At 42.8% G+C, this 24,672-nt stretch overlaps 1 protein-coding gene across 3 annotated transcripts in view; it reads right to left on the reverse strand.

Annotated features, from left to right (window-relative positions):
• rps6ka1 (ribosomal protein S6 kinase a, polypeptide 1) overlaps positions 1-16,594 on the reverse strand; it is a 90,132-nt gene extending 73,538 nt beyond the window's left edge. For 2 of the 3 annotated variants that reach the window (XM_088603097.1, XM_088603094.1), the window contains exons 1-2: positions 15,921-16,593; positions 1,593-1,637 (exon numbers count right to left, since the gene is read on the reverse strand). In XM_088603097.1, the coding sequence (XP_088459223.1) occupies positions 1,593-1,637; positions 15,921-15,983 (108 nt within the window). In that variant the 5' untranslated portion in view covers positions 15,984-16,593. Of the gene's footprint in view, positions 1-1,592; positions 1,638-15,920 lie in introns of all 3 variants that reach the window. The other variant, XM_088603095.1, reaches the window with a different exon arrangement.
• Positions 16,595-24,672: the final 8,078 nt, after the last annotated feature.

A 24,672-nucleotide genomic window follows, 5' to 3' on the forward strand; every position in this document is an offset into this window, starting at 1 on the left:
TGACTCTGAAGGGGGTTTAAAGGCTGACGATGCCACGTGCCAGGCCACTGGCGAGGCGAGAGGCAGGGAATGCAGGGGGGGAGGTGGGGGGCCACAGGACGTCAGTTCTTGCCTTCGTCTGTAGGTCGGTTTGGGGGAGCATTTAAAAATCACAAGCGGGATGCTCCTATTCCTACGCAGGCTGTTCAGAGACTCAGTCACGCTTGTTTCATGTCTCTACAGTTAACTTGTTTTGCGCACAACTCAGGAAATGAAAAAAAACAGCAGGGAACTGAAGCATAATAACAGCACAGACAAGAGCCCAATGTAATCAGGTCCATTGAGCCTCAGACATGCGATTTTAAGTCACGACTGAAAACACATATAGCACTGTACCTCAAGTGTGAAAACCACTTTACCTGAAAAAACATTTTGAGAAATTTAGTGAACTCTATACTGTCCGTTCTCCAACAAAACATTATTGCTGCATGAGACTTCAAAGACGTCAAGCTTCCTTTATATTTTGCAAGATTTAATCATGGATGACAAATAACATTGCAGGTTTAAACATTTAATTAATTATGAAATGCTTTAATACACATTCAAAACACTCATTTCACAGTTGACATGGCATTTAAACAATGCAAACTTCTTTAAAACAAAGAGTACGAAGGCACCGCCCGAACAGAGAAATCTCATGGCACCTGGAATTGGAGCCGGGGTCTAATCTGCTGCTGCTATTTCTCTCAGAAGTGAGGGACCGAAGAAATCAAATGTTAAAACAACATTCAGGAGACATTTCCCCAGACTTTGACTGAAGTACCATCCATAACAACTTTCAAATGGATTTCAGAGAGTTCTGAAACCTCTCCACCTCACAGCAGTTACCTTTCATCATGAAAGGGTTTTGACAATGAAAGCGCTTTGGTTTCGGGGACCAATGGCTGTCCTAGTGATTTGGAGAGGACAGAGTTAGTCATCCATGAGCCCAGACAGAGTATGGGACCTCAGCAGATTCTGACTCAGAAACAAGATCAATCTCAAAGGAAAACAGACAAAGTGGCCCAGTTTCAACCTCTACAACAGAAAGTCACTTGAGACAGCATGCCCCCTGGTAATGACTCAGACTCTTTGTTTTACCTCTTTAATATTTGTTTTAAATCGTTGTGACGTTTAGTCAGTGCTTTAAAATGGCAGTGACCTGATGGTATTTCAGCATTTTTATGACACGAGTGCCACAACTGCTTGTCCACCAAGAGTGAGAAAGGAAATTTTGTTCATCAATAAGCTGGTTTCCTCAGAACCTGGCACGGACACTATCAAACTTTAAAAAAACAATGAAAACCATGTGTTTTCTGAGGTGTGAACATAAATAAGTGGCTCTGATCATGGATTAATGAATGGTATAAAACACCTGAAAGGAGACTAAATATTATGTCAGTGTGCAAGTGACTTTTTGCATATATCATCAGTTTTTTTGGTTTCATTTTTTTTTTACAAAGACATCGCCCACGTAGGAGATCTCGGAACAAAAAATGAATGCAGCCCCTGCTTTTAGTTATTTCTGCATGGAGAGGAACCAGAGGCCAAAGAAAGTGATTTAAAAATCCTACCTTTACAGCTGGAGCAACACCTTCCTCTGTTATGCTCTGTCCATTCTGTAAAGAAAGAAAGATATTTATAGCTCAGTGAAATGCATGTATTGAGTGAGCATAAACTGAGATGAAGCAGAGTAGGTTTCAAGAAGAGAAATGCATTAATGATAAATACAGCATTTGACAAAACAAGCACGCTTCAAAATATTGACCTTTGAAAGAGCAACAAAAACAGCTTAGTCCTTCCATCTAGCAGTGGATATTGAGAGCAGGGTAATACAAATCAATTGGAAGGCTGGTAAACAAGGACGAATTTACATTTTACTGCTGAAATAATCCAAACACAAGACACTTGTTTATCTAGGCCTGTTTCACTTTAAAAACCAAGGAGAAACTATTGATATCACCAGTTTGCTTGGCTAAAACTAAAACAAAACCATCTTTATTGTTTAAAAACATTTTCCCGTTAAAAAAGCAATGCTGCAGTTTTTATACCTTGTTGATAAACATCTATTATTCAGAACCAAAAAACACTATTGTACTAATTAATATACTCATGTTCTGGGGAAAATAAAGATCCATTATGTAGGCTATTATCATATCACAGAAGAATTGCAACACAACATTTCATAACAAAAAAATAAAACACTGAAAAAAATACAGATTACACCACTGTGGCCGTAATCTCTCTCAGTCAGCCTGCTTAGGTTGGAATGAAGATTGTACAAGCAGCTGGACTAGCCCACATTCTGAGAGCTACCTTTCTCATCTTTTAAAAATGGCTTTCTTGCACTCAATAGTGGATCGTATACCGAGATCTGAATGTCTCCTTGTTTGTTAAAGGCTTCCCTGCACTATAACACAATCATTCATATAAAAAGAACTGTAAAGTTATTCTGTATCAACCTGTTTTTAATGGATAAGGGATGAATGCACAACCAATAGGCTCAGCAATGATAAATAAGGGCTCTCACAGAAAAAAAAAAACTGGTAGACAAGGATTCACTCGACAGAGCTCAAACCACTTCCCCTCCTGAGATCACACTGCATATACAAGTAGCCAGACAAACAAAGGGCAGGGCTCAAACATCCATCTCTCAGGCCTGTCTCAGCCCTCCTGAAACCACACTGCACACCCAGCCAGCTAGGCAAACAAACCAAATGTGCCAAAAGCCCAGTCATGTGACTCAGTGAGTCCCCAACACCTTTCCTGCTCCGGAGGGTAAATGTCATCATTACAGGCACAAAGTGAACAAGCGTTACATGGCAAAAAGAGGATACGCTGGGCTGCTGTCGATCTGCAGATGTTTCTAGAAATCTATTTTCTGCCCAGGAATGTAAGGACATCAGAGATTTCTAAGGATGTAGGGAAAAAATGAACAATAATGTTCTCTCACACATTGGCTATATTCACAGAACATACACAATCAGGCTGTAGAACACCCCCCTGAGCTTGAACAGCTAACAGGTGTTTCACAACCTCACGTTCTAGTCACCTCACTTCTCTAGCGACTGTATTTCCAAGTGGTCATTACCAGCGGTCAAACAAACAACACTCCTGTCGCCCTTATATTCAGGGTTTTAAACTCCCTTAGAGTGAGTGGTTAATTAAAAATGTAACTCCCCCCACCCCGCCCATCTCTCTAGTACGCTGTTGATTTCTTCCAAGTGGTCACAAATTTTGAGCGGTGCACCGAGTGGCCAAGGAGCCCGTCTTCAGCAGCTTGTGGAAGTACGCCTGACCGCGGCCTCGCGCACAGGCCAACTGCCCAGCACGCAGCCCACGAGATCCTAACGCTGCTCTGCTGCCGGCTCCCATTCCCTCGATTCCCCCCAGGCACAGCACAAATGAGTCTGAACAGGTATGAGAGGGTAGACAAAATTGTTGTTAAGCTCTGAACATCTCTTTTCAGGACTATATTCCAGGTTTGGGGACGTATCCCAACATCCTCTAATCTGCCAGAAACATGTCTCTTACTCCTCATAAACAAGCTGTTTCAGTCAGGTCCCGACTCAGCAGGCACTGCACAGAAAGCCCATGCAAAACAGAAGAAATGTGGCTTCTCATTGATGCACACTGTATGTCTGTTTTTTCTTCTCATAGCCTAGCCTGCCAAACAGACAGGGGTGCCCCCATACCAAAAAAAGCTAGTACAAATTCTCAAATAGCTTACACCCCAACAGCTGCCAAGCAAGGGTTCTAATAAAAGGACCTGAGATTTTTGTCTCATCAAGAATGGAGCACAAAGTAGTTCAGCAATTTGACCAGGGCTAAGGTTTGAGCTGGGAATCCCCCCTTCAACAAACAACAGCTTCCTTGCTTCTTTGTCGCCAGTCTTATCCTTCTGATTGACCGTCTGCATTCGAAAGCATTCCCTTTTTAGCATTGCCACATGTGAATCATCTTAGCTTATGTCTGGCACCGGAAGAATTAATTATGCATACTATAGGATGAGCAAAGACAAAACAGAAGACCCTGCACAATACACAAGCCCAAACTCTACCCTGTACGTCCGTGTTCGTGTATTCTCCATTTTGAGCGTGGTATTTTATGTCAGTTGAAATCATCTCTGTGACAGTGAAGATCAAGTTAATATGACAGCTTTGTGCCATTTTTTAATCTCTTGAATGAGGGCAGAGCACATCCACTGCTCTATTAGGATAAATGTTTGCTCCTCCGAGCATTACTCAGAAAACTGAACTCCTCACTTGCATAAACATGAACTTCAACTCCCTGATTCGGCTGAGTTAAGATGCAAGAATTATTGTTGGGGATATTTATTTAACTAATTACGTATACTCTATGTCTCTCGTTTCTTTCTTTTGGCGTTTGGCATGTGTGCAGGAAAAATGAATTATGCATACTGTAGGCTACACAAAGACAGAAAAGAGGCCTGGCAGACCTAAGCAACAGCACAATACTCCACACAGTGTGCGCTGGAGTACGGGATGAGAAGTGGTTTCATGAGAGGGTTTTTTTTTTATTATTTGAAATCTAGTCGCCTGTTACAGTACTTGACTGTGGTGCCTGCTCCTTGCCAAGAAGCGAGTTGCAAATGCCAACTGCCTTGTCTCTCCTGGACCAGCAACCAACCAAGTTGCACGGATGCAACTTCATAAGACGCCTGCGCACTTTAGGGCAGTGTCCGATATTAGGGTCCAGTCAGGAGAAGGGTCCTGACTGGTCAGCCAGTATATCACACTGCAGCTCACAACCGGCAGCCCCCTGAGCCTGGTCAGTACCTGAATGGAAGACCTCCTAGGAAAAACTAAGGCTGCTGCTGGAAGTTAGTGGGACCAGTAGGGGGCGCTCACCCTGCGGTCTGTGTGGACAATGATGTAAAGTTGGGGTGTTACATTTTCTAAACTTCTCAAATTGTCCCCTGGTCTTTATTAATCGGCCTCATAACAATCCCCATCTCTGAATTGGCCTCATCACTCTGTTCTCCTCCCCACTGACAGCTGGTGTGTAGTGAGCGTACTGGAGTACTATGGCTGCCTTGCATCATCCAGGTGGAGACTACACATTGGTGGTGGAGGAGAGTCCCCATTACCTGTAAAGTGCTTTGAGTGTCCAGAAAAGCGCAATATAGGTGTCAGGACTATTAAGGCAAAATCATGCATCCTTAAAAAAGCAGAAACAGAGCAGAGCCACACAATTCTAATCAGTCAGGACAATGGAACAACCACTTTTTTTAAAGCCCTTTTTCATTACATGAGCACATGAAGGCATCTGACAAGACACTTCCACTCATGGGGAATCAACGCAAAACCTACCTTTTAAGACCCGGAGAAAAAATAAAGTTGCAAACCCTTTTATTGTGGACATTGTGGACACTGTACTGAGCAACGCAGCTCTACATACTTTACAGATGGTGGAGTATTTGTCTCATACTGTACCTCCCAAATAACTGAAATCACCATCAAGAAAATGAACATATTTCTGTGGGACACTTACTTCCTTTCATCGTCCCAGATGGGAAATTCGCTCAGCAGGCAGGTAAAAGATACAGTTCACAATACATGAACACAATATGAACCCTTTCACTAATTCAGACATACTGTTCTTGTATGACGATAAAGTAAAGGTAAAGTCAAATATACAATCAATTGTCCAAATTAAGCAGGTTAACAGCTGTGGGAATAAAAGATAACTTAATTCTACTGTATTTGAATTCAAGTCGTCTAAATCAACACCTAGAAGGCAGGAGCTCACACACTGCAGTGTATAAAATACTCAAATACCAGCAGTGAAGAACTGGAGCCCCCCCAGTAGAGACCACTGATTTGACCACACACAGACACAAACACCCACGAATTCACACTACAGCAAATTTTACAGAAGCCAATTAAACTAAAAGCTTGTGTTTGGCTTGTGGCACACGAACTGCACGCAGATGGCACCCCATGAATTAAACGCGGTGCCCTGTGAGGCAGCAATGGTAACCACTGCGCCAGCATGCTGCCATTAACCCTTTACGTTTAAGACAACATGTATTCAACACGTAGCCCTTCCAATCCACCCTGGAGTAGCACTACACCACAACCAGCCACTCAGTAATCACCCTGATCCTCCTAATCGCTGAAGGAACAAGGAGCTATTTGTTACCAGTGTGTAAATGTTTCCAGTGGCCCCAGATATTCTAGACTAGACACTGTGCAGCTTTGTTCTAGAGCAGGATTTCTACCTGCGAAACCCTCAATTTTCACATTTTCAAATCTGGAACTACTGAACTGTGATTAACTGATAAAACACTACTAACTGGGTTGTGGCACTCAAGGATCAGGGCCATCTTTAATCATCAATAGTTCATGGACTTTAGTGGCATAAATGGCTGATTTAGCTCTATAGCCTTAAGAGCAACAGTCGAACTCTTCATCAAGAGCTGTTTACACCATTCTGAGGCTATTGGTGGGTCCCGTGTTCTACAGCAATCATTGCCTTTTAAACAGAAATGAACTTTAACTGGAAATGACTTAAAATATTTTAAAAAAACACAGCCCAAGTTCATATCACACAGCTCGTTAAACACCTCTATGGGATATTCCAGATAACCATATCTCTCTTTTCACATGAAAAATACCCTCTACGAAAAAAAAACGGTTGCAGGACATGCATTTTTAAAAAAAATCTTTTCCCCTATCCTTCCAGGAACAAAATTCCCTTACTAGGAAAACATGTGCAGATGTATCCTTTCTCCTAGAGGATTTGTCTTCTTTAACGCGGGATGAGTGTGTTTATCCTGGCCTTCTGGTTAACGTTACGGATGAGCTCTGGACTTCACAGGTCTTCACGTTCTGTTTAACTTTCCTGTCTGGCCCTCAGTTTGGACTTGCCTCTGCCACAGGCCTGTGTTAACTCTCAGGCTGCTGTTTCACCCTCAGTACTTCTTCAGAAATACCAGGTACTTGTTCATGGAAAAGAATACAAGTGTCCTACTCTCACAAAACCAGAATCGCTGAGGTTAATTCTTAAGCGTACTTTTCTAGTTCTGGAAAATTGGTTCTTCTAACTATTTAGACTTAACACAGCCATGACGGTGAAATTAATCACATTTCTAAAAGACTATTGCGGCACTGGAATCAGTTCAAAGACTTCAAGGGAAGGTCTTACACAGACGGGTTAATAGAACAGAATATCTTTAGTCTTGGAAAAACGGATGAGTCAAGTCCCTTGCAGTAAGAATTCATAATCCTCAAAATATACTGAGGAAGCAAGCGCAGTCGTCTGCAAGGCCAACAGTTAAAGACAAGCCAGAAGACATGTGAAAACTAAGAAGAAGTGTATTTAAGAGGGAAAACAGGGAACACTTCTTTACACACAGTGTTGTGGGAGTGTGGAACAAGTGACCCATCCATGCTGTTGAAACTGATACCCAGGATTCTGCGAGGGATCCTCGGCTCAGACAGCAGATAGCAACCGAAAGAACTGCAGGGGCCAAGGAGTCTCTCATTTCTTACCCTCTTTTAAGAAAAGAAATACCGGTTGCATCTATAGGACATCATAGGACATCGCGCCCAATGCCTTCTCCTGAGTCTTTTAAACAAGCCCTTGAGATCCCTGATCTCTAGAGCTTACAGAAGGACGATGCTACGCTGTGTGCTGCAGGGAGGGATCTCTCAGCACACTGTGGGGTGGGGCTGAGGATTGGGGCTAGACTGAAGGAAAGAATCCACATTATATTTACTCCTGCTGATAGTGAGAACGCGCATCATGATTTATGCATCAAACTTGGCAGGAGCAGGGTGCAACAAAAACCACAATTCATTTGCATGGAGACAACCAGCATTGTTGCACGAAACATGAAACATGCTTTAGCCCCAAAGCCCAGCTTGTTGTGTGCAAACACTCCATATTTTTGGACTTTTGAACAAACAAATTTGAAAGAATCAAAATCATCCTAAAGAGGATTCTTGAAAGGAGTCACTTTGCACAAACATCAGACTGCAAGACTGGACAGCTACTGTAAGCGTGGGAAATCTTTCAAAATTCGGCTGAAGGGCAATATTGAAGCAGCTCATCTCATTGAAAAATGGTGAGATCTTACACCTCGAGTGGCCTGTTCTTGTGATCAAAATGCTGGTGGAAGAAATGATTGTTTACAATGGCTACACATCCTGAATGCCCAAACTTTACAAACAGGTTAAGTGAAAAGCACAGGAGAGCCAAAATGAGCAAAAAGCTTATCCTTCAGGTACCATTCATGGAGAAATGCCTGCTGCCTTTCAAACCAATGTCCCCAGACTGAAGATACCATGCTGTAGGAGACACTGTCTTTAGGATGAGACATACAGTATAACTGAAGTCCTGACTACATGTTGGATCACACAGCAATAGGATTCTCTCTTATAATACATTCAGAGCAGGGGTGTTAACCCTGGGGTTCTGGATAAATTCCACTGTGGGCCTGTACAGGCTGGCCTCCCTAATGCTCCCCCTTAAATTAATTGCTGTGCAGGGGGGCTACTGTGCAGAATGACTGCTGCTTGACATCTAGTTGGGGCTGCACTTTAATGGTAGACAAAGTGGGCCCCCTTCCTGTAAGAAAAACACTTTGGGATCCTGTAGGATAAAAGGCTCTATACAGTATATGCTGAATCAATTTTAGCAGAGAGTGAAGCTCACAGTCTTTTCTGTCAGTGGGTTTTTTTTTCTCTCCCGAGGAAAATAACTAAAATAACACCTGCCATATCCGTAAATGTTTTCAGTTAATCGCCAGAGCGCTTGGTTCACTGAGCTGCAATCCGTGACATGCCCAGTTTTTAACACAACAGTGCCCGAGGCAAAGGAGACTTTTTTAAAAGGAGGCTGTTAAAATATTTCTAGCGCCAGTACGAGCTGCACAAACTCACGCTCACGGAACCATTTAGCTCCTGCGTCAAGAGCAGCATTTTGGCTTTTAGGTCCTTGAAGTTGGGGAACTCCATGTTGAGAAACTGAGGCACAGTTTGCATTTGTCTTGAATCTGACTGTAATATTAGAAGGCTGGAAAGGTCCTACACAGGTGGAGGCCATTCAGCCCCACGTTAATTTCTAGCCCTCTAGAGTCCCATAGCCACTAAGGGTTGGAATGAGGACACACCCCCTCAATTATGAACCCCTCCCATCAGAAAGGGAGACCTTGGATCAGCCAATCAAACTTAACCTGCCTGTCTCTGGGAGGAATCTGGAGTTCCTGGAGAAACCCCACGTGATCACAGGGAGTGCCACATCACCCCTCTCCTGTCCCATACATTTAAACAGCAGATTCAGACGAAAGAATGGAACACAGTAGCCAGTAACTAAAAAACTGCACCCCCAGTATGACACTGACAAGCAAGTTATTTCATTTTTTCTAAAACTGTACCTTTTTCAGGTACAGTGCAGCACCCATTTTCTGTCACACCAAGGACAAACATTAACTGAACTACAGTAAAAAGCCGTTTTCGAAGGACAATCTTTCATACCATTACATAGGATAAAAGCATGGGAGGTTCCTTTGCCTTAACTGTTAACTGTTGGTTCAGCCTATTGAAAGTGTATTTACAATAACCTCAGCAGGAGCTCTTTTTAATAAAGAGGTAATGGCATGTTGATTAACATTTTTGAATTTCTTCCAGTTCATAGGATTTAATCAATATTATCTGATGCCTTGACAGCTCAGAGGGTGTTGCTAGATTTGCATGGTAATACCATTAAAGATGAACGCACAGGTGCAATTTCTTTCCCATTCTGTTTTCCAATTTTCCAGCATGCAAACCAAATCACCGAGCATTATTCAAAGCCAGTTGGATTTCTTGAAGCTGCCTGGCCTTTTTGCAGGGCAAGGAGAGAAGAAATTGCTCCTGAACAGGTCTGATTGGCACAGGTGTTTGAATACGCGCACATGTGTGTGTGTGTGAGAGAGAGAGAGAGCACGCAATGGGTTTAAGTAATGGTGAATGACGTCTCTCTGTATTCGGCCCGTTTTCCAGTGTCGCCCTGTGAAAAGGGTGACAACCATGAAGGATACGGAGAAAGTTTCTCAGTTTCCACAAGACTAAGGACCCACCCCTCAAATGTGAGCCATGTAGTAGCTGTGTTCTAGATAGATGACTGTAGACCTTTGTTTTTTCTCACTACTACATATTTATTGTTCCACAACATATTTATTGTTCCTGTTGTCTACATTGTGTGGTGTTGTCCGTTGTATGTTCTGAGAAATCAGCTCGATTAAGAATTCCAATGTATGTGTACATATGGCAATAAACTACCCTACTACTGCAGTTTCAAGCTACCTAGCTATCAGAGCCATCATCACCCAGTGAAGTTTTTTCTACTCACTTTACGACTGCAAGAGTTTTATTTGCAAATGAAACACTCTTCTATCTAAAGTGTCAAAACTCTTTCTTAAGCTTTTCCATGTGAAGCGGTAACTACATATTCTCAGGTTTGATTTTTAACAGTAAGGCTCGTCATCTTACAGTATGTCTTTCATTATTCTCAAATTACTAAGTCAATTCACGCCAGCTGACTTTATTATAGGGGTGAGGGTTAATAAATGAAAGGTCAAATTTCCAAGAGACAATCGCTCCCACAGGACTCCCTTTCACTTTTACACAGGACCTTGGCCTCCTAGGTGTTAATCTCTAGTCTGCCTCTACACCTTCGCTGAACAAATAGTCAGCAGGTGACAGGAATTCAACATTGGTTTATTCTTTCCATTGAGTGTGTTTAAAAAAAAAAAGTCACCCAACATCCCTAACACACATCCAACATCAACACTGCCACTAGATTTCCAAGCATTCAAACCCCAGTTCTTCTCCACACGGACTGTTTCCAGCACATTAGCAGACACTTTCTCCAATGCTGTCCAGTAATGAGCATGGGCAACCGAATTCTATCCACGAGGCAGCATGGCTCAAGCATTCCAGCTTCCCGAGGCCCTGTGACAAGTGCGAAATGGAAAGTGGGCCATCAGAGAGGCGGGACATTTGAGCACGCCAGGCTCTCCGCCACCTGCTGTCAGGCCCTCGCGTGGGGAGACGCCGGGACAGAGGTCAGCGCTCAGCTGTCGCAGGCTGAGGATGCGATATAAAGACACACGACGGCAGAGAAGCTGGGCGATCGGCCTGCCTGCTGGGGAGAACGAGACAGGGCACCCTCTACCCCTGCCTTGTGTACACGTGTGGCTCTTGAGGTCCCACAGCGACGGGGCCGGAAATTCAGCAACAAACTCCACATTAGGGTCAAGGCAATGACTGAGAGCAGCACACGGCAGCTGTGTCCATTCCACAAGCCAGCACAGCGCTACAAACACTGGGGCCTATGAAATAAGCAACAGAGCAGTAAGCAAATATTCTGGTGAACGCCGAAGTGTGGATGGCGCTGGGAAACAGCAGCTAACAGAGCGGGGAGCTGCCTTTCTGGGCGTGTTTGTGGGAAGAGAACAGCCGCAGGTATGGAGAGAGTTTCCACTTTTAAAATCCACCTGAAGCAAAACATCTCTCAGGAGGCCTACTCAGCACACAACTCCTCTAGCCTGCTCCACTACAGGACCTGCTCATGAGTTACTGCTCCGATGCCCCCCTAGTTATCAACTGAAGGATCAAGGAACTGGTGGTAGCAAAACTCTATAAAAATAGCAAAATCACCACGACGTGCACACTCTCTCTACTCCAAAACAGTTCATTAACACTTGTCAATGTTTTGGCATCCACAAAACAGCCTTCACCATGACAAACTGCTAGCAAAGAGTTCCCCTAATCACAGGCATGTGAAAGCAAGTCCCCCCTTTATCTTTAAAAAGAATGTCATGGAATAAACTTCCATCTGATACTCATATAAAAAGACCCAGTAAACAGAAATGAATGCACGTTCAAAAATATAACTTTATTTATTTACTATATAGAAAATAAACTCATTATATTCAAATATCCTCTGTTCAGTAGCAAAGCTGCAATGTAGCCTTTTCTTAAACTGTTCTTAAACTTAATTTTTCTTGTCTGATGAGGATATAATTAACCATTGCTGTTAAAGCTACTACATCTTACTCTACCTTATGTTGCAAATGTTCCTTTATTAATGAGTTGCATTGAGAGTTTTTTCCTCACCAATGTCCGAAAGCGCTCTGTCCTGACACTAACACAGTGTAATAAGAGCTGCTCTGCACCTTGGAGCAGCTGAGCAAAGGCCTTCAATGAGCAGAGCAATCCTTGGCCTTCATGATCCCAGAGAATTCTGGGGTTCCTGCCAGCAGGGCTCTGTTACTCAGCTGGTGGTTTTAATGAAACTGATCACTTGCTTAATCTCAGATCAGGAGCTTTTTCCACTATAAAAAAGTAAGTCCAATTTACAAATAAAATGTTTTACTTTATATCAAGTTCAGGTGGGTAGCTCCGTCAGCATGCGCAGGCTGCAAAGGAACAAGTAATAGGTTTATTCCATGCTGAAAAAAGATTCGGCCGTGGAGCCTTCTTCAGGTGTGAGCAGGTGTGGAGAAGACTCCATGGCCAAGACGTTCTGTTTTCTTTCTTCTTTTTTCAGCATGGAATAAGCCTATTACTTGTTACTTTATATCTATACAAGTTTATAAAGTGCAAATGATGACAAAAGGTCAAATGAGAATAAACTGTATTCGATTAATATCTCCATGAGGTGGAAGAAAGCAGAGAAACCCAGAAGACACCAAGGTCAATAGGGCCATCATGGGGAAGGCCTCCTCTCCCCATGAAGACTTGTAATTGTTGAAATATTAGCAAGTGATCATTCTTTTAGATTCGAGAGAGTGTGCACCCAATTGATTCTGCGATATTTCCTTGATTTCTATTTTAATTGGGCAACAGGTTCATAATTTTTGGTTGTGCATTCTTACTCTCTTTTTGTAAGGACTCATCGTTTCCAACAGAATGATTTTCAAGAATGGTATTGTGAATATCATGTGCTGCATACTTTGTGTCAGTCCTGCAAGGTGAATTTCCTGCAATGGCCATTGTGTGCCAGGTATGCTACTTCTTTCTTTTACCACCATTTGTAAACAAAATGGATCTTACTTGGCAGTCTTATCGGTAATTTGTCCAAAGGGTGGAAATTTCTTACCAAATTGACATACTGTATCTACAGGTGGGTACAAAGAATAATCATAATGCTGGAGTTGATTTTGCCCCAAATAAAAAAATATTGAAGTTTTCATTTAAAAGCAGCAGTCTGTACCTCTTTCTACAGACATGGCCTTGCAGTAATTGATTTATTGCACTGCGTTCCAAACACAGAGCAGGTTTTTCAGTGAAGCACAATGGAGTCAGAAGATGTAATTGCAATTAAGAGTCAATCGCTTCAGTTCAAAAGGTTGAATGCCTCTGCAGTAACTCTCTCAGAAGTGGAACAATACCTGCCAGACAATTCAGATCCAAAAGCAATAAAATGATCTATGCACAAAGATTCGGTTTCACAAAAAGCTTCATTTTAACTAAAACACTTTTGAAAACAAATGATCCCCTGAACTGAAATACCCTTCAGTTTGTCGGGGGTTTTTTTTTTCCATTTTATCCACTTCCATTTGCATTTCCCCACCAGCTAATATGCATTCCTGTGTTCTGGGATGTGCTCTGGTCTGGAATCAGTGCCAAGGGAAAGTAATACAACAACTGTGCTGGACCACCTCTGCCACACAGCAGGCTTTTTTCTTGCCCAGCATGGCAGAGCACTCCAGCAATGCCAAATCCTTACCCGCATAGCTGAGGAAGCATCACAGAACCTTAGTGCATTGGCAAGGCCTTTCTTTATACAAAGTAGTTAATCCATCCATCCATTTGCTAACTCCTTTATCCAATTCAGGGTCACAGAGGAGCCAGAGCTTATCCCAGCAAGCAATGGGCGTTAGGCAGGATATACCCTGAACAGGAGACCAGTCCAGCAGAGGCCACGCACACACTCACTCCTGAAGCTAATGTTCCCAGAAGCCAATTAACCTACCAGCAGGTCTTTGGACTGTGGGAGGAAACCAGAGCACCCGGAGGAATTTCACACTAACACAGGGACACCATACTGTACAAACTCCACTGTGAACACCCCAGAAAGTGAACCCAGGGCCCCAGCTCTGCTAATAGCTCCACCACTGTGCTGCCACAAACTTAATAACTCCGAGAATTATAACAAAGGCACTTTGCACCAAAGGTTGGCTCCAGCTGTAACACTGTCCCCTACTTGGCAAATAGTATGGAACTTCTGCACCAGGAGGAAAGGCGTGACCTACCCATCCAACAATGTGCCCCACTAAAAACACCTTCATCATCACTAGTGAAACCTTTCAGAACTGAATTGTCAACCTGGGCGTCTTTGACACTATCCAGGGGGTCACCAGAAATCAAGGGAATTTTAATCCCACGATCAGTATAGTGTAAAATCTAACAGCCTCGTTGAGGACTCTGTATGCTTTGACAAATATTACAGGGGATGTGCAGCCTACAGCACCGACACAACCTTTTCTCAACCACAACCTCCTTCACATTATTTGTTGCAATCACAGTTGTGAACTTCAGGGTAATTAAAATCGGGGCTCCTTATTAGTGGTGATCGTCCTCCGTCACGATCCTGTCCGCCTCCACTTACTATAAAAGGCTGAGTAAGTCGATCAGGCCGTACAAAAGAAAAGCTGGAGCCCATGCAATAAACACACTGGGGAAAAACACTCAGAAATAGGCTCTTTCTCTGCCCCGCGTCTGTCAAGACTAGTCTACGGCTGTTAAAAGATAATTCTGTGCAGTCCCAAAAGCTCTGTTTGGAAAGCATAGCAGCCACACTGACTGCCAGCACTAATACTGGAGCATTTTCATTGCATTCCCAAGCATTTTCAGGAAGAAAGCCGCAATCTGGCCAGTCAAACGGATCATCGATTAGACACACTGGCGAGGCTGCCAAGAACACTGACTGGAGGAGAAGGGAATTGAGAGATTAGCGAGTTTACTTGTAACTAGGGGCCGTGATTCAAACCGATTCACAAATATAAGGATGACACCGTCAATCAGATAACGCAGTCGTCTTCACCACCCCTTTAAAAAGAATAACCACACCCAGTACAGCGGACGGCCCTGTATACAATATGTAGGTAGGAACCCAGCTCTCAGGACCAACAGAATTCAGTCAAATCGTCCCTAGTCCATATTCGATTTAACGCTATACTTCAGTACCGTCATTCCTACAGCACCTCGCTGTTCTAGACACCTGTAGATTCACATCTGGACTTTCGGCTGCAGAAGAGCGCACCAGCTCTGCCACTTAAAACCGACAACCCCAAGTTGCTCTATCAACGGATCGAGCTTCAGTGGAAAAAAACAACAACAACAGAACTTGTTTAATGCTAAAGGTTACATTAGAAAAAATAAAATAAAATGCAATCTCGAACCAGACGTGTGATGAGCCTGGGATGGTAGTGGCAAGTACTACTATCTGGATGAATCTTGCTGCAGGCTTTTCTGCAGCAAGCGGATTTCAAATGTATTCACACACTAGACAAAGTAAAACTTTTCACAAAACTTTAATATACATTGCTGGGACTCGGTGTTAACTGTGGCAAAATCACATACTCCTCAAACTTTCTGCGCTCAAATGTTTACATCTTCTCCTAAATTCTTTAAAACTTGTTAATGCCTAATATTTTTTATTTCCCCCACTCAATCTATTTTTTTTTATCGCAGTGCTATAGGAAACGCTCTGCTGTTATGCAACCATTACTTCATAACACCTAAATTAAGAACTTATGGAGTTTACTCCTCGAGTGCTGTAACCTCTTCCCCACGTGTGCCTACCTGGCTTCCACAGCACTTAATGGGAAAGTGGGGGGGGAGACACTTGACTCACAACGCCAAGCGAACCGGCTGCATTCTTACCTCGGTTTCCAGCTGAACAAGCTCCATCTTGGGCCATGGGTCTGCAAGTTGTGCGAGTGGCATCCTGAAACCGTATCTTCCCAAACACCCGTAGAAATCGTTACACTAATGAAGCCAGGCTGAGCTAGAACTCCCGAGGTTTTTTTTGCAGTCCACGTCTTGCTAGCAGGAAAGCTCGCTCACAGGATCCTACCGTGGGAATCTGTTGGCAAAACCTCCTAGCAGCTCCTCTATAACCCAGTCGTTTACAAACAATAATGATCCCCCTTTAAAAATGACGTCGGCGTCTCCACTTGTCCACTTGTCCTCCTGCGAGCTTCAGACGGATACAGTCTCCCGTGTTAGCCCGAGCAAGCAAGGGGATGATTCTTCGGTGTGACTCGGCGGGCTCTTTCTAGGCAGGTACGTACAGGTTTGCAAGAAAGAAACAATGTAGCCGAAGCTCTCCAAGGTCGATGGCACTTCGCACCTGAGCAGCCCTGGGTCTTTACGCCCCAGGAATCGCTTTCTGGATAATAAATTCGCAAATCGTTTCCCAGAGGTTTGCAATGCGTTGTTTCCAAACAGGCGTTTTACGACAGCTGCATGGAGCTTAACCCAGGTTGTCAGACGCTTTCCGCTGCGAACCGAGAGCGCAGCGCCGTGTATCTCTGACTCCGCAACTGGCAGCCTCCAGCCAGCTTTCACCCTACCCCTTTCACGGTTCGTCCGGGCCGTTTGTCGCCCTCTAGCGGAGACGTGGTGCAAGCGAGGACAGCTATTCTTTACGACTGAATTGATGGGGGGAGATAACAGGGGAATACTAGAGGGTATTTGTAATGTCGCCAGTCCGGCGATGGTAGTCTTTCTTATTTTATTTTTAAATTAAACAAATAAAAACGTTCAAATAACTTTGTTTTTTAAAAAAAATAGTGGCCAGTCTTCGGAATCCCTCCCAAAGAATATTTCAAATGTATCCGTATAAAATCTATGTATTATTCTAATTTCCAAAAATGTTAGTTACAAATATTTACTTAATGTTGCCTTCATCGCGTGTTAAAAATCAATAGCATGCAACTTAACTGTTACCATCAATTTGTGAAGTGTGGATTTTTTAATTTAGTGAAATATTAATCAATATATTGCATTCATTCAGAAATGTAGCTGTTTTGGGGGAAGATTTCAGTATCCCCGGCTTGGACATCAGAAGCCAGCAGTGGAAGAGAGCACCGTCTTGTAAAGAAATGAATGAACAGCTCAGAGAAACGGGGGACAACTCAGTCCGACACCGGTTCGGACCTCTTTTTAATGATAACACACTGCTTTTCTTCCTGCCTCGATATTAAAAAAATAGGCGAACTATCGCTCACTAGCTTCTCTCACGAACAAACGAATCCTTTGGGGCCCTCTGTTGGCAATCAATCCTCAAAGATTAGACCATTTGAAATTCATACATTCATAAAGGGGGCTCTTCAATAACATTCCTGCTTTCGCTTCCAATGTGATTCGATTGGTGAAGCACGTCTCCCCCTTTTCTTCTGAGCATGAGCTGCCGATCACGATTTGTCGCCCAGGAAAGTGCTTCCCGTCGACACTTTTGGGTTCCCTCATTATACATTGTCCTTAGGAGTGAATAAGAATAAAACCAAATTACCCTCCTCTACTACTGTTACTACTAATGATAAACTACAGCAGCTACTGCTACTAATAGTGTATTATTATTATTATTATTATTATTATTATTATTATTATTATTATTATTATTATTATTATTTAATAGTAATAATTATGTATTGCTTAAATATCATTAATTAAATAAAAAAATATAACACCAAAATTAATCCTTAATAATAAATTAAAATTAATATAACGAATATATTAACAATTATTAGTAGTAGTAGTTGTAGAAAACTGCTACAACAGAAAATTATAACGAGGGCTTACTCGAGGGTAAGAGTCACATCACTGGTGTCAGTAACGTGCTGTAATAACAGGACCCTAGCCAGCAGTATGATGTAGAGCAAGAGAGATCTTGTTAACACCCAGACATTTCCAATGGTGATCCTCACCAGTGGAAATTGCTCACTGAAGCGATGTGCTCTGGTTCTGCAGAAATTCCGGAGCTCGTGTATCTGTGACATCACATCTTCGCTAATGTAATAGTGTCGATTCTCGATGCTAGAAGAATGCCAGGGAATAATCTTCAACAACACCCTTCAGGCTGAGAAAAGACAAAGCTCTATAATAAAAGAGACAATGTAGGCACACTAGGCAGACATTAATAAATAGCAGGGCCTTCTGCTATTCTATTAATCATACTTAAAGAAAGAAAGTGGTTTTATTATACACTGCTAACAAAAATCTCTCAAGAGAAGAGAAATAATGAAAATTGAAATATAGCACCCATTCACAAGAAGAGTAAGGAACCCAAGCCAATGGAGAATATAATCAGATTACACTAGAGGACTGACTGTATGGTAGTAGGATTATAAGGGATAGTTGACATTGATTGCAAGAGGTTTGTCTTGCTAACTAAAGGACTTTAGAGTTGTTTGGAGAAGTACTGTAACACCAGCAATGGATGAAAGATGAACACGTTTTATTCTATATTTAGATTTTCAAAAGCCCTTTTATGAGGTTCCCAATAAAAGGATTAATGCTCAGATCAAACACATTGCTTGTGTTTGGATGGAGAAATGACTACTAAAACAGAGTCCAAAGTTTTCATAAATCAGCAAAGTTCCTATGTGAACTAGATTGGCATATAGTCAGTAAACTAGTCAAGTTCACAGCTGAAATAAGAAAATGGGAAGATGAGCAAAGATTGTAGAAGTAGCAGAGGAAATGAAAAAATAACTTGTATAAAATCAAACCTGGTGGAACACCTTCTGGTATTTAATATAGACAACTCGGGAGAACTATATGCAATTATATGCAGTTAAAAATTACAAAGAGAAATTTAAAGGGATATTATGTTACATGTGTACAATACATTAGTAATAACACATTTAGATTTGTGATCAGTACATCCCTGGTCCCCTGGTCTTATACACAGGAATGTTATACACTAAAAATTAAAAGTTAAAATAATATTTTAACATAATAGAATTTTAGCAACAACATAAGAAAGAATGCAAGCAATATCAAACAATATCCAACTTCCGAGTTTGATAGTTTAGTAAATTTAAACTAAGATTTCATCCAGCTCGTTCTTTAAAATGCCAAGAGCTTTGGTCTTAGCCACCTGCCTGGGAAGCGTGTTGTAGATTCCCACAATTCACAATTCACAATTCACAATTTTTCATTTTGAACAGAGATGACTGCGAAGGGACTTGATTCAAGAATTCCAAAACCCCAGTGGACTAGACCACCAGTAACACACAAATCAGAGCACATGCAAGTGCAATTCAAATGAGGACAGGATGCACCTTTCTGACACAGGTTGTGGGAGTCAGGAACAAGGTATTCTGCAATGGGTTTGAAGCCAATAACCAGGCTTCTTTGATGAAAACTGGACGAGACCCTCAGAATAACTTAACTGTTAGCAACAAATAGGACAGATTGGCACAACGGTATCCTCCCATCTGTGACGTTATTTTATTAAGTATATTTCTCGAGTCTTGAGAGCTGAGTGCAAACCGGTCTGAGCTGAAATTGCACAGAAGAAAAAAGAATGACAAAAATGAAATAATGAATCGCAGTGAGACCTAACTGATCTTCTGTCCCTTCATTTTCTAACTGATTCTTCCAATTCAGGATCTCAGTGGAGCCGGAGCTTATCCTGGCAAGCAATAGGCACACGGTGGGACACACCCTGGACAGGATGCCAGTCCATCGCAGGCAACACACAGATACAGATACACACACTCACGCCAGGGCCAATTTTCCCAGAAGTCAGTTACCCTACCAGTATGTCTTTGGACTGTGGGAGGAAACCGGAGCACCCAGAGGAAAGCCACACAAACACAGGGAGAACATATAAACTCCACACAGACAGCACCCCAGGAATTGAACCCAGGGCCCTGGCACTATAAGGCAACAATGCTTAACACTGTGCCGCCAATGCTACACCAAACTAATATTTTTGTGTTTCAAAAATACATTGAAATCCAGTACAGAATTTCAGTGATGTTGAGAGATTATTCCATCATTACCGAAAGCCTCGAGGAATCTCAGGATCTTCATTCGCATGAGGGTTATGACTCAGCCAGATCAGGATTCCCAGGGCTATGCCACGAGCTAGCATAAATGTGTACTGCGGGCTCCTCACTTCAGACTAGAAATGATGTGAGTTATATCGAATGCTATTTGTTATGGAAACACTATTGAATGCCACTGGACTAATAAGACTATCTGTCAGGTTTCTGCAGTTACTTTTTCAAATAGTATTATCTGGAATAAATTCGAATTTTTTTGTGTGTTGACTGGAAGAAGTGAGGCTGCCTCTTTGCATGTCAAAACTGAAAATATACACCCACAGGCATGGTAGGGGTCCAACTGCACCGAGACCCTTTCAGGATAAATGTAGGAAACAGGGCAATACAGAAAACTGGTTAGTTAGGGATAAAATACTGTGGAAGATTTCAAGTCATTTGTGTGATAACTGGGAGGAAATTATCATTAGAAAAAATAATAATATTAGCAAAGCTACTGTATATGTTCAGCTAGTCCATAATCAGCAGGATTTATAAGTAGCCATTAATCAGCTCTTTCTAAAAGCCTTAAACAATTTGTGATTAATGAGAGGTTACCTTACGTAATTATCTGAAGCCTAAAATATATGACCATTCAACCAATGAGGCCCAGAGTTCTATGAACAAATTGCTTGCTCCATTGATCATTATGGGTGTTCCTGCTCTTTAGAAGCAGGTACCCTTTGAGACAAACTGCACTGGGGCTCGTCTGCATCAGAGCGATCAAATGTCTTCAGACAATTGCACAAAAAAGAGAAACACGACACAGGTTCTCATTCTTGCTTTTGCTTTAGATGAGCTGTAACCTGGCAATCCAAATGAAAGAGCAGCTGTAGCCGGATGGGCAAAAGATCTGCACTTCACAGTTTTGCACTGGCAGGAACTAAACATTCTCAGAGCCTCTGATGGCTGGGAGTCCGAAAACCGTTTGGAAAGGCTTTGTGCTGAGGTCGAGCTTGTCTCGACGGGAGGAGGAATGTGTGGAATTTCAGAGCGATTCCCAACTTGCCAGGCAACACCTGGCAGGGTCAGACAGCTGAGACCACAGGGGAGGTAAATGTTGGTACCGGGGGAGGCAGACAAAGCTCTCTTGATAGATATGTCATTTTACCAGAAAAAAAAAGAAGCAATGAGAGAAAACGAGTAACACATAACAGCCCTTGTATTAATATTTATAGCTATGGTAGTTACAATAATGGTAGTTATTCAAGGGCATATACAACAAATATGTAAACAAGTTTACAAGAAAAATGAATGGCATGATAATAAGGCTGATGGAGCAGCGTGTGGAACAGTGGTTAGCGCTGCTGCCTCACACTTGCTGGGCTCTGTGTTCAGTTCCAGGACCTGGGGTGCTATCTATGTGGCGTTTTACACTCTCCTCTTGTTCACGTCGATTTGCTCTGGGTGCTCTGGTTCCCTCCCAGCAGTCCAAACACATACGGGTAGGTTAATGAGCTTGAGGTGTGACTGTGATCTTGTCTGTGTGTGTCCTGCAATAGACTAGCGTCCCATCCAGTCCTGATTGTAACGGAACGTTCTTTCAGGACCCTATGCAGACAACACAATCCGGGGAGGAGTGAGGAAAACACAGGGGGGAAAAAGCATGCAGGGTTCAGGAATTCAACTAGGGGGCGTGTCCATCGTGAGCAGGTGTTCTGGGGGGTGAGTCCGGGGCAAACAATCCAAAGCAGAAGAGCAGTGCAGGAGCTGTGCTGGATGAAACAAAAAAACAGCGTAATGGTATGTCATCTCAGTTCACAGTGATTCAGACCATGAAGCAAATCACATTGCCGGTTTAAAAGTTAAGCACATTGGTGCAATGCAGTGTTAAGAGTGACCAAACAACTAAATTGAGAGCTGAGAGATCACAGGTGCTGTCTGAGCAGGTGGGTCTTGAGCAATAGCAGAAAGGACAGAGCACTTCTGATTACTGAGGAACAAGGGTGGAGAATGAAGGGCTGTGGCAGTGGGAGAATGCAGAGGGGCCAACGGAAGTCTGGCGGAAGAGGGGGAGCGGAGAGGGGGTGTAGGGAGAGATAGGACCCTGAAGATAGGCAGAAGGAGACTGGGTGTGACAGTGAACAGGGGGTACTGAATTGGATGCATGCAACCATAGGAAGACAGTGGAGTAACTAGTGTAACACAGCAGTGTGTGAAAAATTAGGAAAAACAAGGAGATCTGCAGGATTCTGGATGTGTTAGAGATGGCAGATGGGCTCAAGAGTGAAGAGAGAGTTACGTTAGTCCAGGCAGGAGAATACCAGGGCCTGGACTAGGAGCTGAGTAGAAGAGCTGGTAAGGAAGGGGCGGCTTTTGTGAATTCAAGAAGAACCGGCACGAGAGTTCCATAGAGGAGACTGTGAGACAGGCAGAGATAAGTCAGGAGACATGAGTATCAGAGGAAAAAGAGAAGGAAATCTGAGCAGCATCAGTGTGTGAAAATCCATGGAGAGACAGCTGCAGAGACATCAAGAAGCGTTGAGATAGAGGGCAGGGAGACAGCTTGAGTGGAGTGAAGAGAATTGATAACAGAGAGGAAAACAAACCTAGCTGAACCTGCGGAATGAAAGCCAGACTGAAGTCTGTGAGTGAGGGCTGCACGAGGGCAGTGCAGAGCTGGCAGTGCACGGCCCGCCAGACGATTTTAGAGAGAAAGGGGAGGGGGAAGACAGGATGAAAGTTTGGATGGGATGAGGGATCAAGGGTATTTTTTTTAGGAGGCGTGCAATGCCGGGCTTTTTAGAAACAGAGGGAAAACAGCCTTGAGAAGAGGAAACACAGTATAGGGAAGGAGATCCTGGAGGGTTAGGAGTCGGAGAGGAGTGTGAAGGAGGAAAAGCAGAGAGAATGGAGGGAAGAGGAGGGGGTGGAGAATGGGAAGGCTGAGTCTGGTGGGTGAGGGAGGGGGGTAAAGATTTTTCTGTTGTGAGAGATATTGTAATGAATATATAGATAGATAATACTTTATTAATCCCGTAGGGAAATTGATGATATATGCATTTATCAATCACAGAGTCATGAATTAATTCGGTAATTAAAACACAGATTCAGTGGAAAACATCTGAGCAAGCATTTGAGGCGGTTTTGTAAAGAAAGACAGCACGAAAAAAATGAAATGTCTAGAGTATTCAGCTTGGAAAGGGTTCATGTTAATTCTAACGACTGACCCCTTGTTAATGATACTGGAGTACACAATGATAAGCTTATGGTTCATAAACTACTCAGATGACAGTGAGACCTATAATTTTCAATATTATTATTTATTTGCATAGCACATGGTCTTTTCCAAAGAGATTTGAGTGTTTTAAGCCTCATGACATTGTTCTGAAAACAGACCGACAGGAAAACAAAGCCAACACTAGGTGGAGCTCCATCTCAGCAGGGTTTCCTTCATGATAACCTTGTAAGAATCCCAGTCCTTAGCTGCCCTGTAGACTAGGACAATCCACGAGCACAGGTTGCGATACTGCACATGAGTGACAGCAGTATTACAACCAGGCTCTCCCCTCTGGACCGGCGTTGTCAAATCCATGTCCCGGGTATGCTGGCTGTTGACACTGAGCTGCGTGTGTCAACTTTGTGGTCCTGCCTGAATTCCACTCTGAGTTTACACAATCTGGCAGACTTGAAAGGTGTCCTTCTAATTTAGTAGGTCAAGAAGACTTCCCCACCTATTGTATCGGAACATAATGGGTGCTGTGCACCCGGGTGAGAGTTGCTCCTTATTGGTCGACAATATTTCCCTGCTGTATATAAAGCGACCCGTCATCTCTGGGGATTGAGAATAAATAGAATGAATCATTATCCGGACCAAGGGTGAATTACAGCATGCGCGATGATTTATACTGTCCCATAGGCAGATTAGCTTCACGATCACCCTTCACCACACACAGGCGATAATATAAACGTCGTGTAGCCCACTTTCTCGGTGGGATTAGACAGGAATTGAACCCTGAACCTTGGTGATACCAGAGCTATGCTCAACCCAGTTCCCTCAAAGAGCTGCGGCAGCCTCAGACCAAAGTAACAATAAAGGTGTGCCTCTTCTTTGGCGCTTTCGTGGGGAAGGTTTTTGAGAAGCTTTTGGGGTAGGTAATTACGAGCCCTGTGCTCTTTCCGAAAATCAAATAAATCATTAGTTTACCCGTACATTTTGTTGAATGACAGTATGCCAAGCGCTTGACAATACTACACGGCGAAGCTAACGCTATAATAATAATAATAATAATAATAATAATAATAATAATAATAATAATAATAATAATAATAGGCTATTGAAGAAAACTTTTATTAACTGGTTTGATTTCTTGAAGAGACGAAAGCCTTGTTAGTAGGTTGAGTTTTTTCCCACAGTCGCGAAACTACAGTATTAGCCCAGTGAATCAGAATATAATTTTCCACGCAAATCAAAACAGCTCGCTCAAGACAGAGGTTTGATCATGTAAATAAAACCCAACCCTTGTTCCCAAACTTACGCGCGTTCTCTAGCCGGGGGCTAGAAAACAGCCTAGAGAGAGAGAAGAAAGGTGGAAAAGTAACTTTTCAATTCCCTCCCTCAACGCATAACTCAAGGGTTT

Source organism: Lepisosteus platostomus, chromosome 13 (assembly GCF_059453375.1).
Source record: "Lepisosteus platostomus isolate fLepPlt1 chromosome 13, fLepPlt1.hap1, whole genome shotgun sequence".
NCBI classification, from domain to species: domain Eukaryota; kingdom Metazoa; phylum Chordata; class Actinopteri; order Semionotiformes; family Lepisosteidae; genus Lepisosteus; species Lepisosteus platostomus.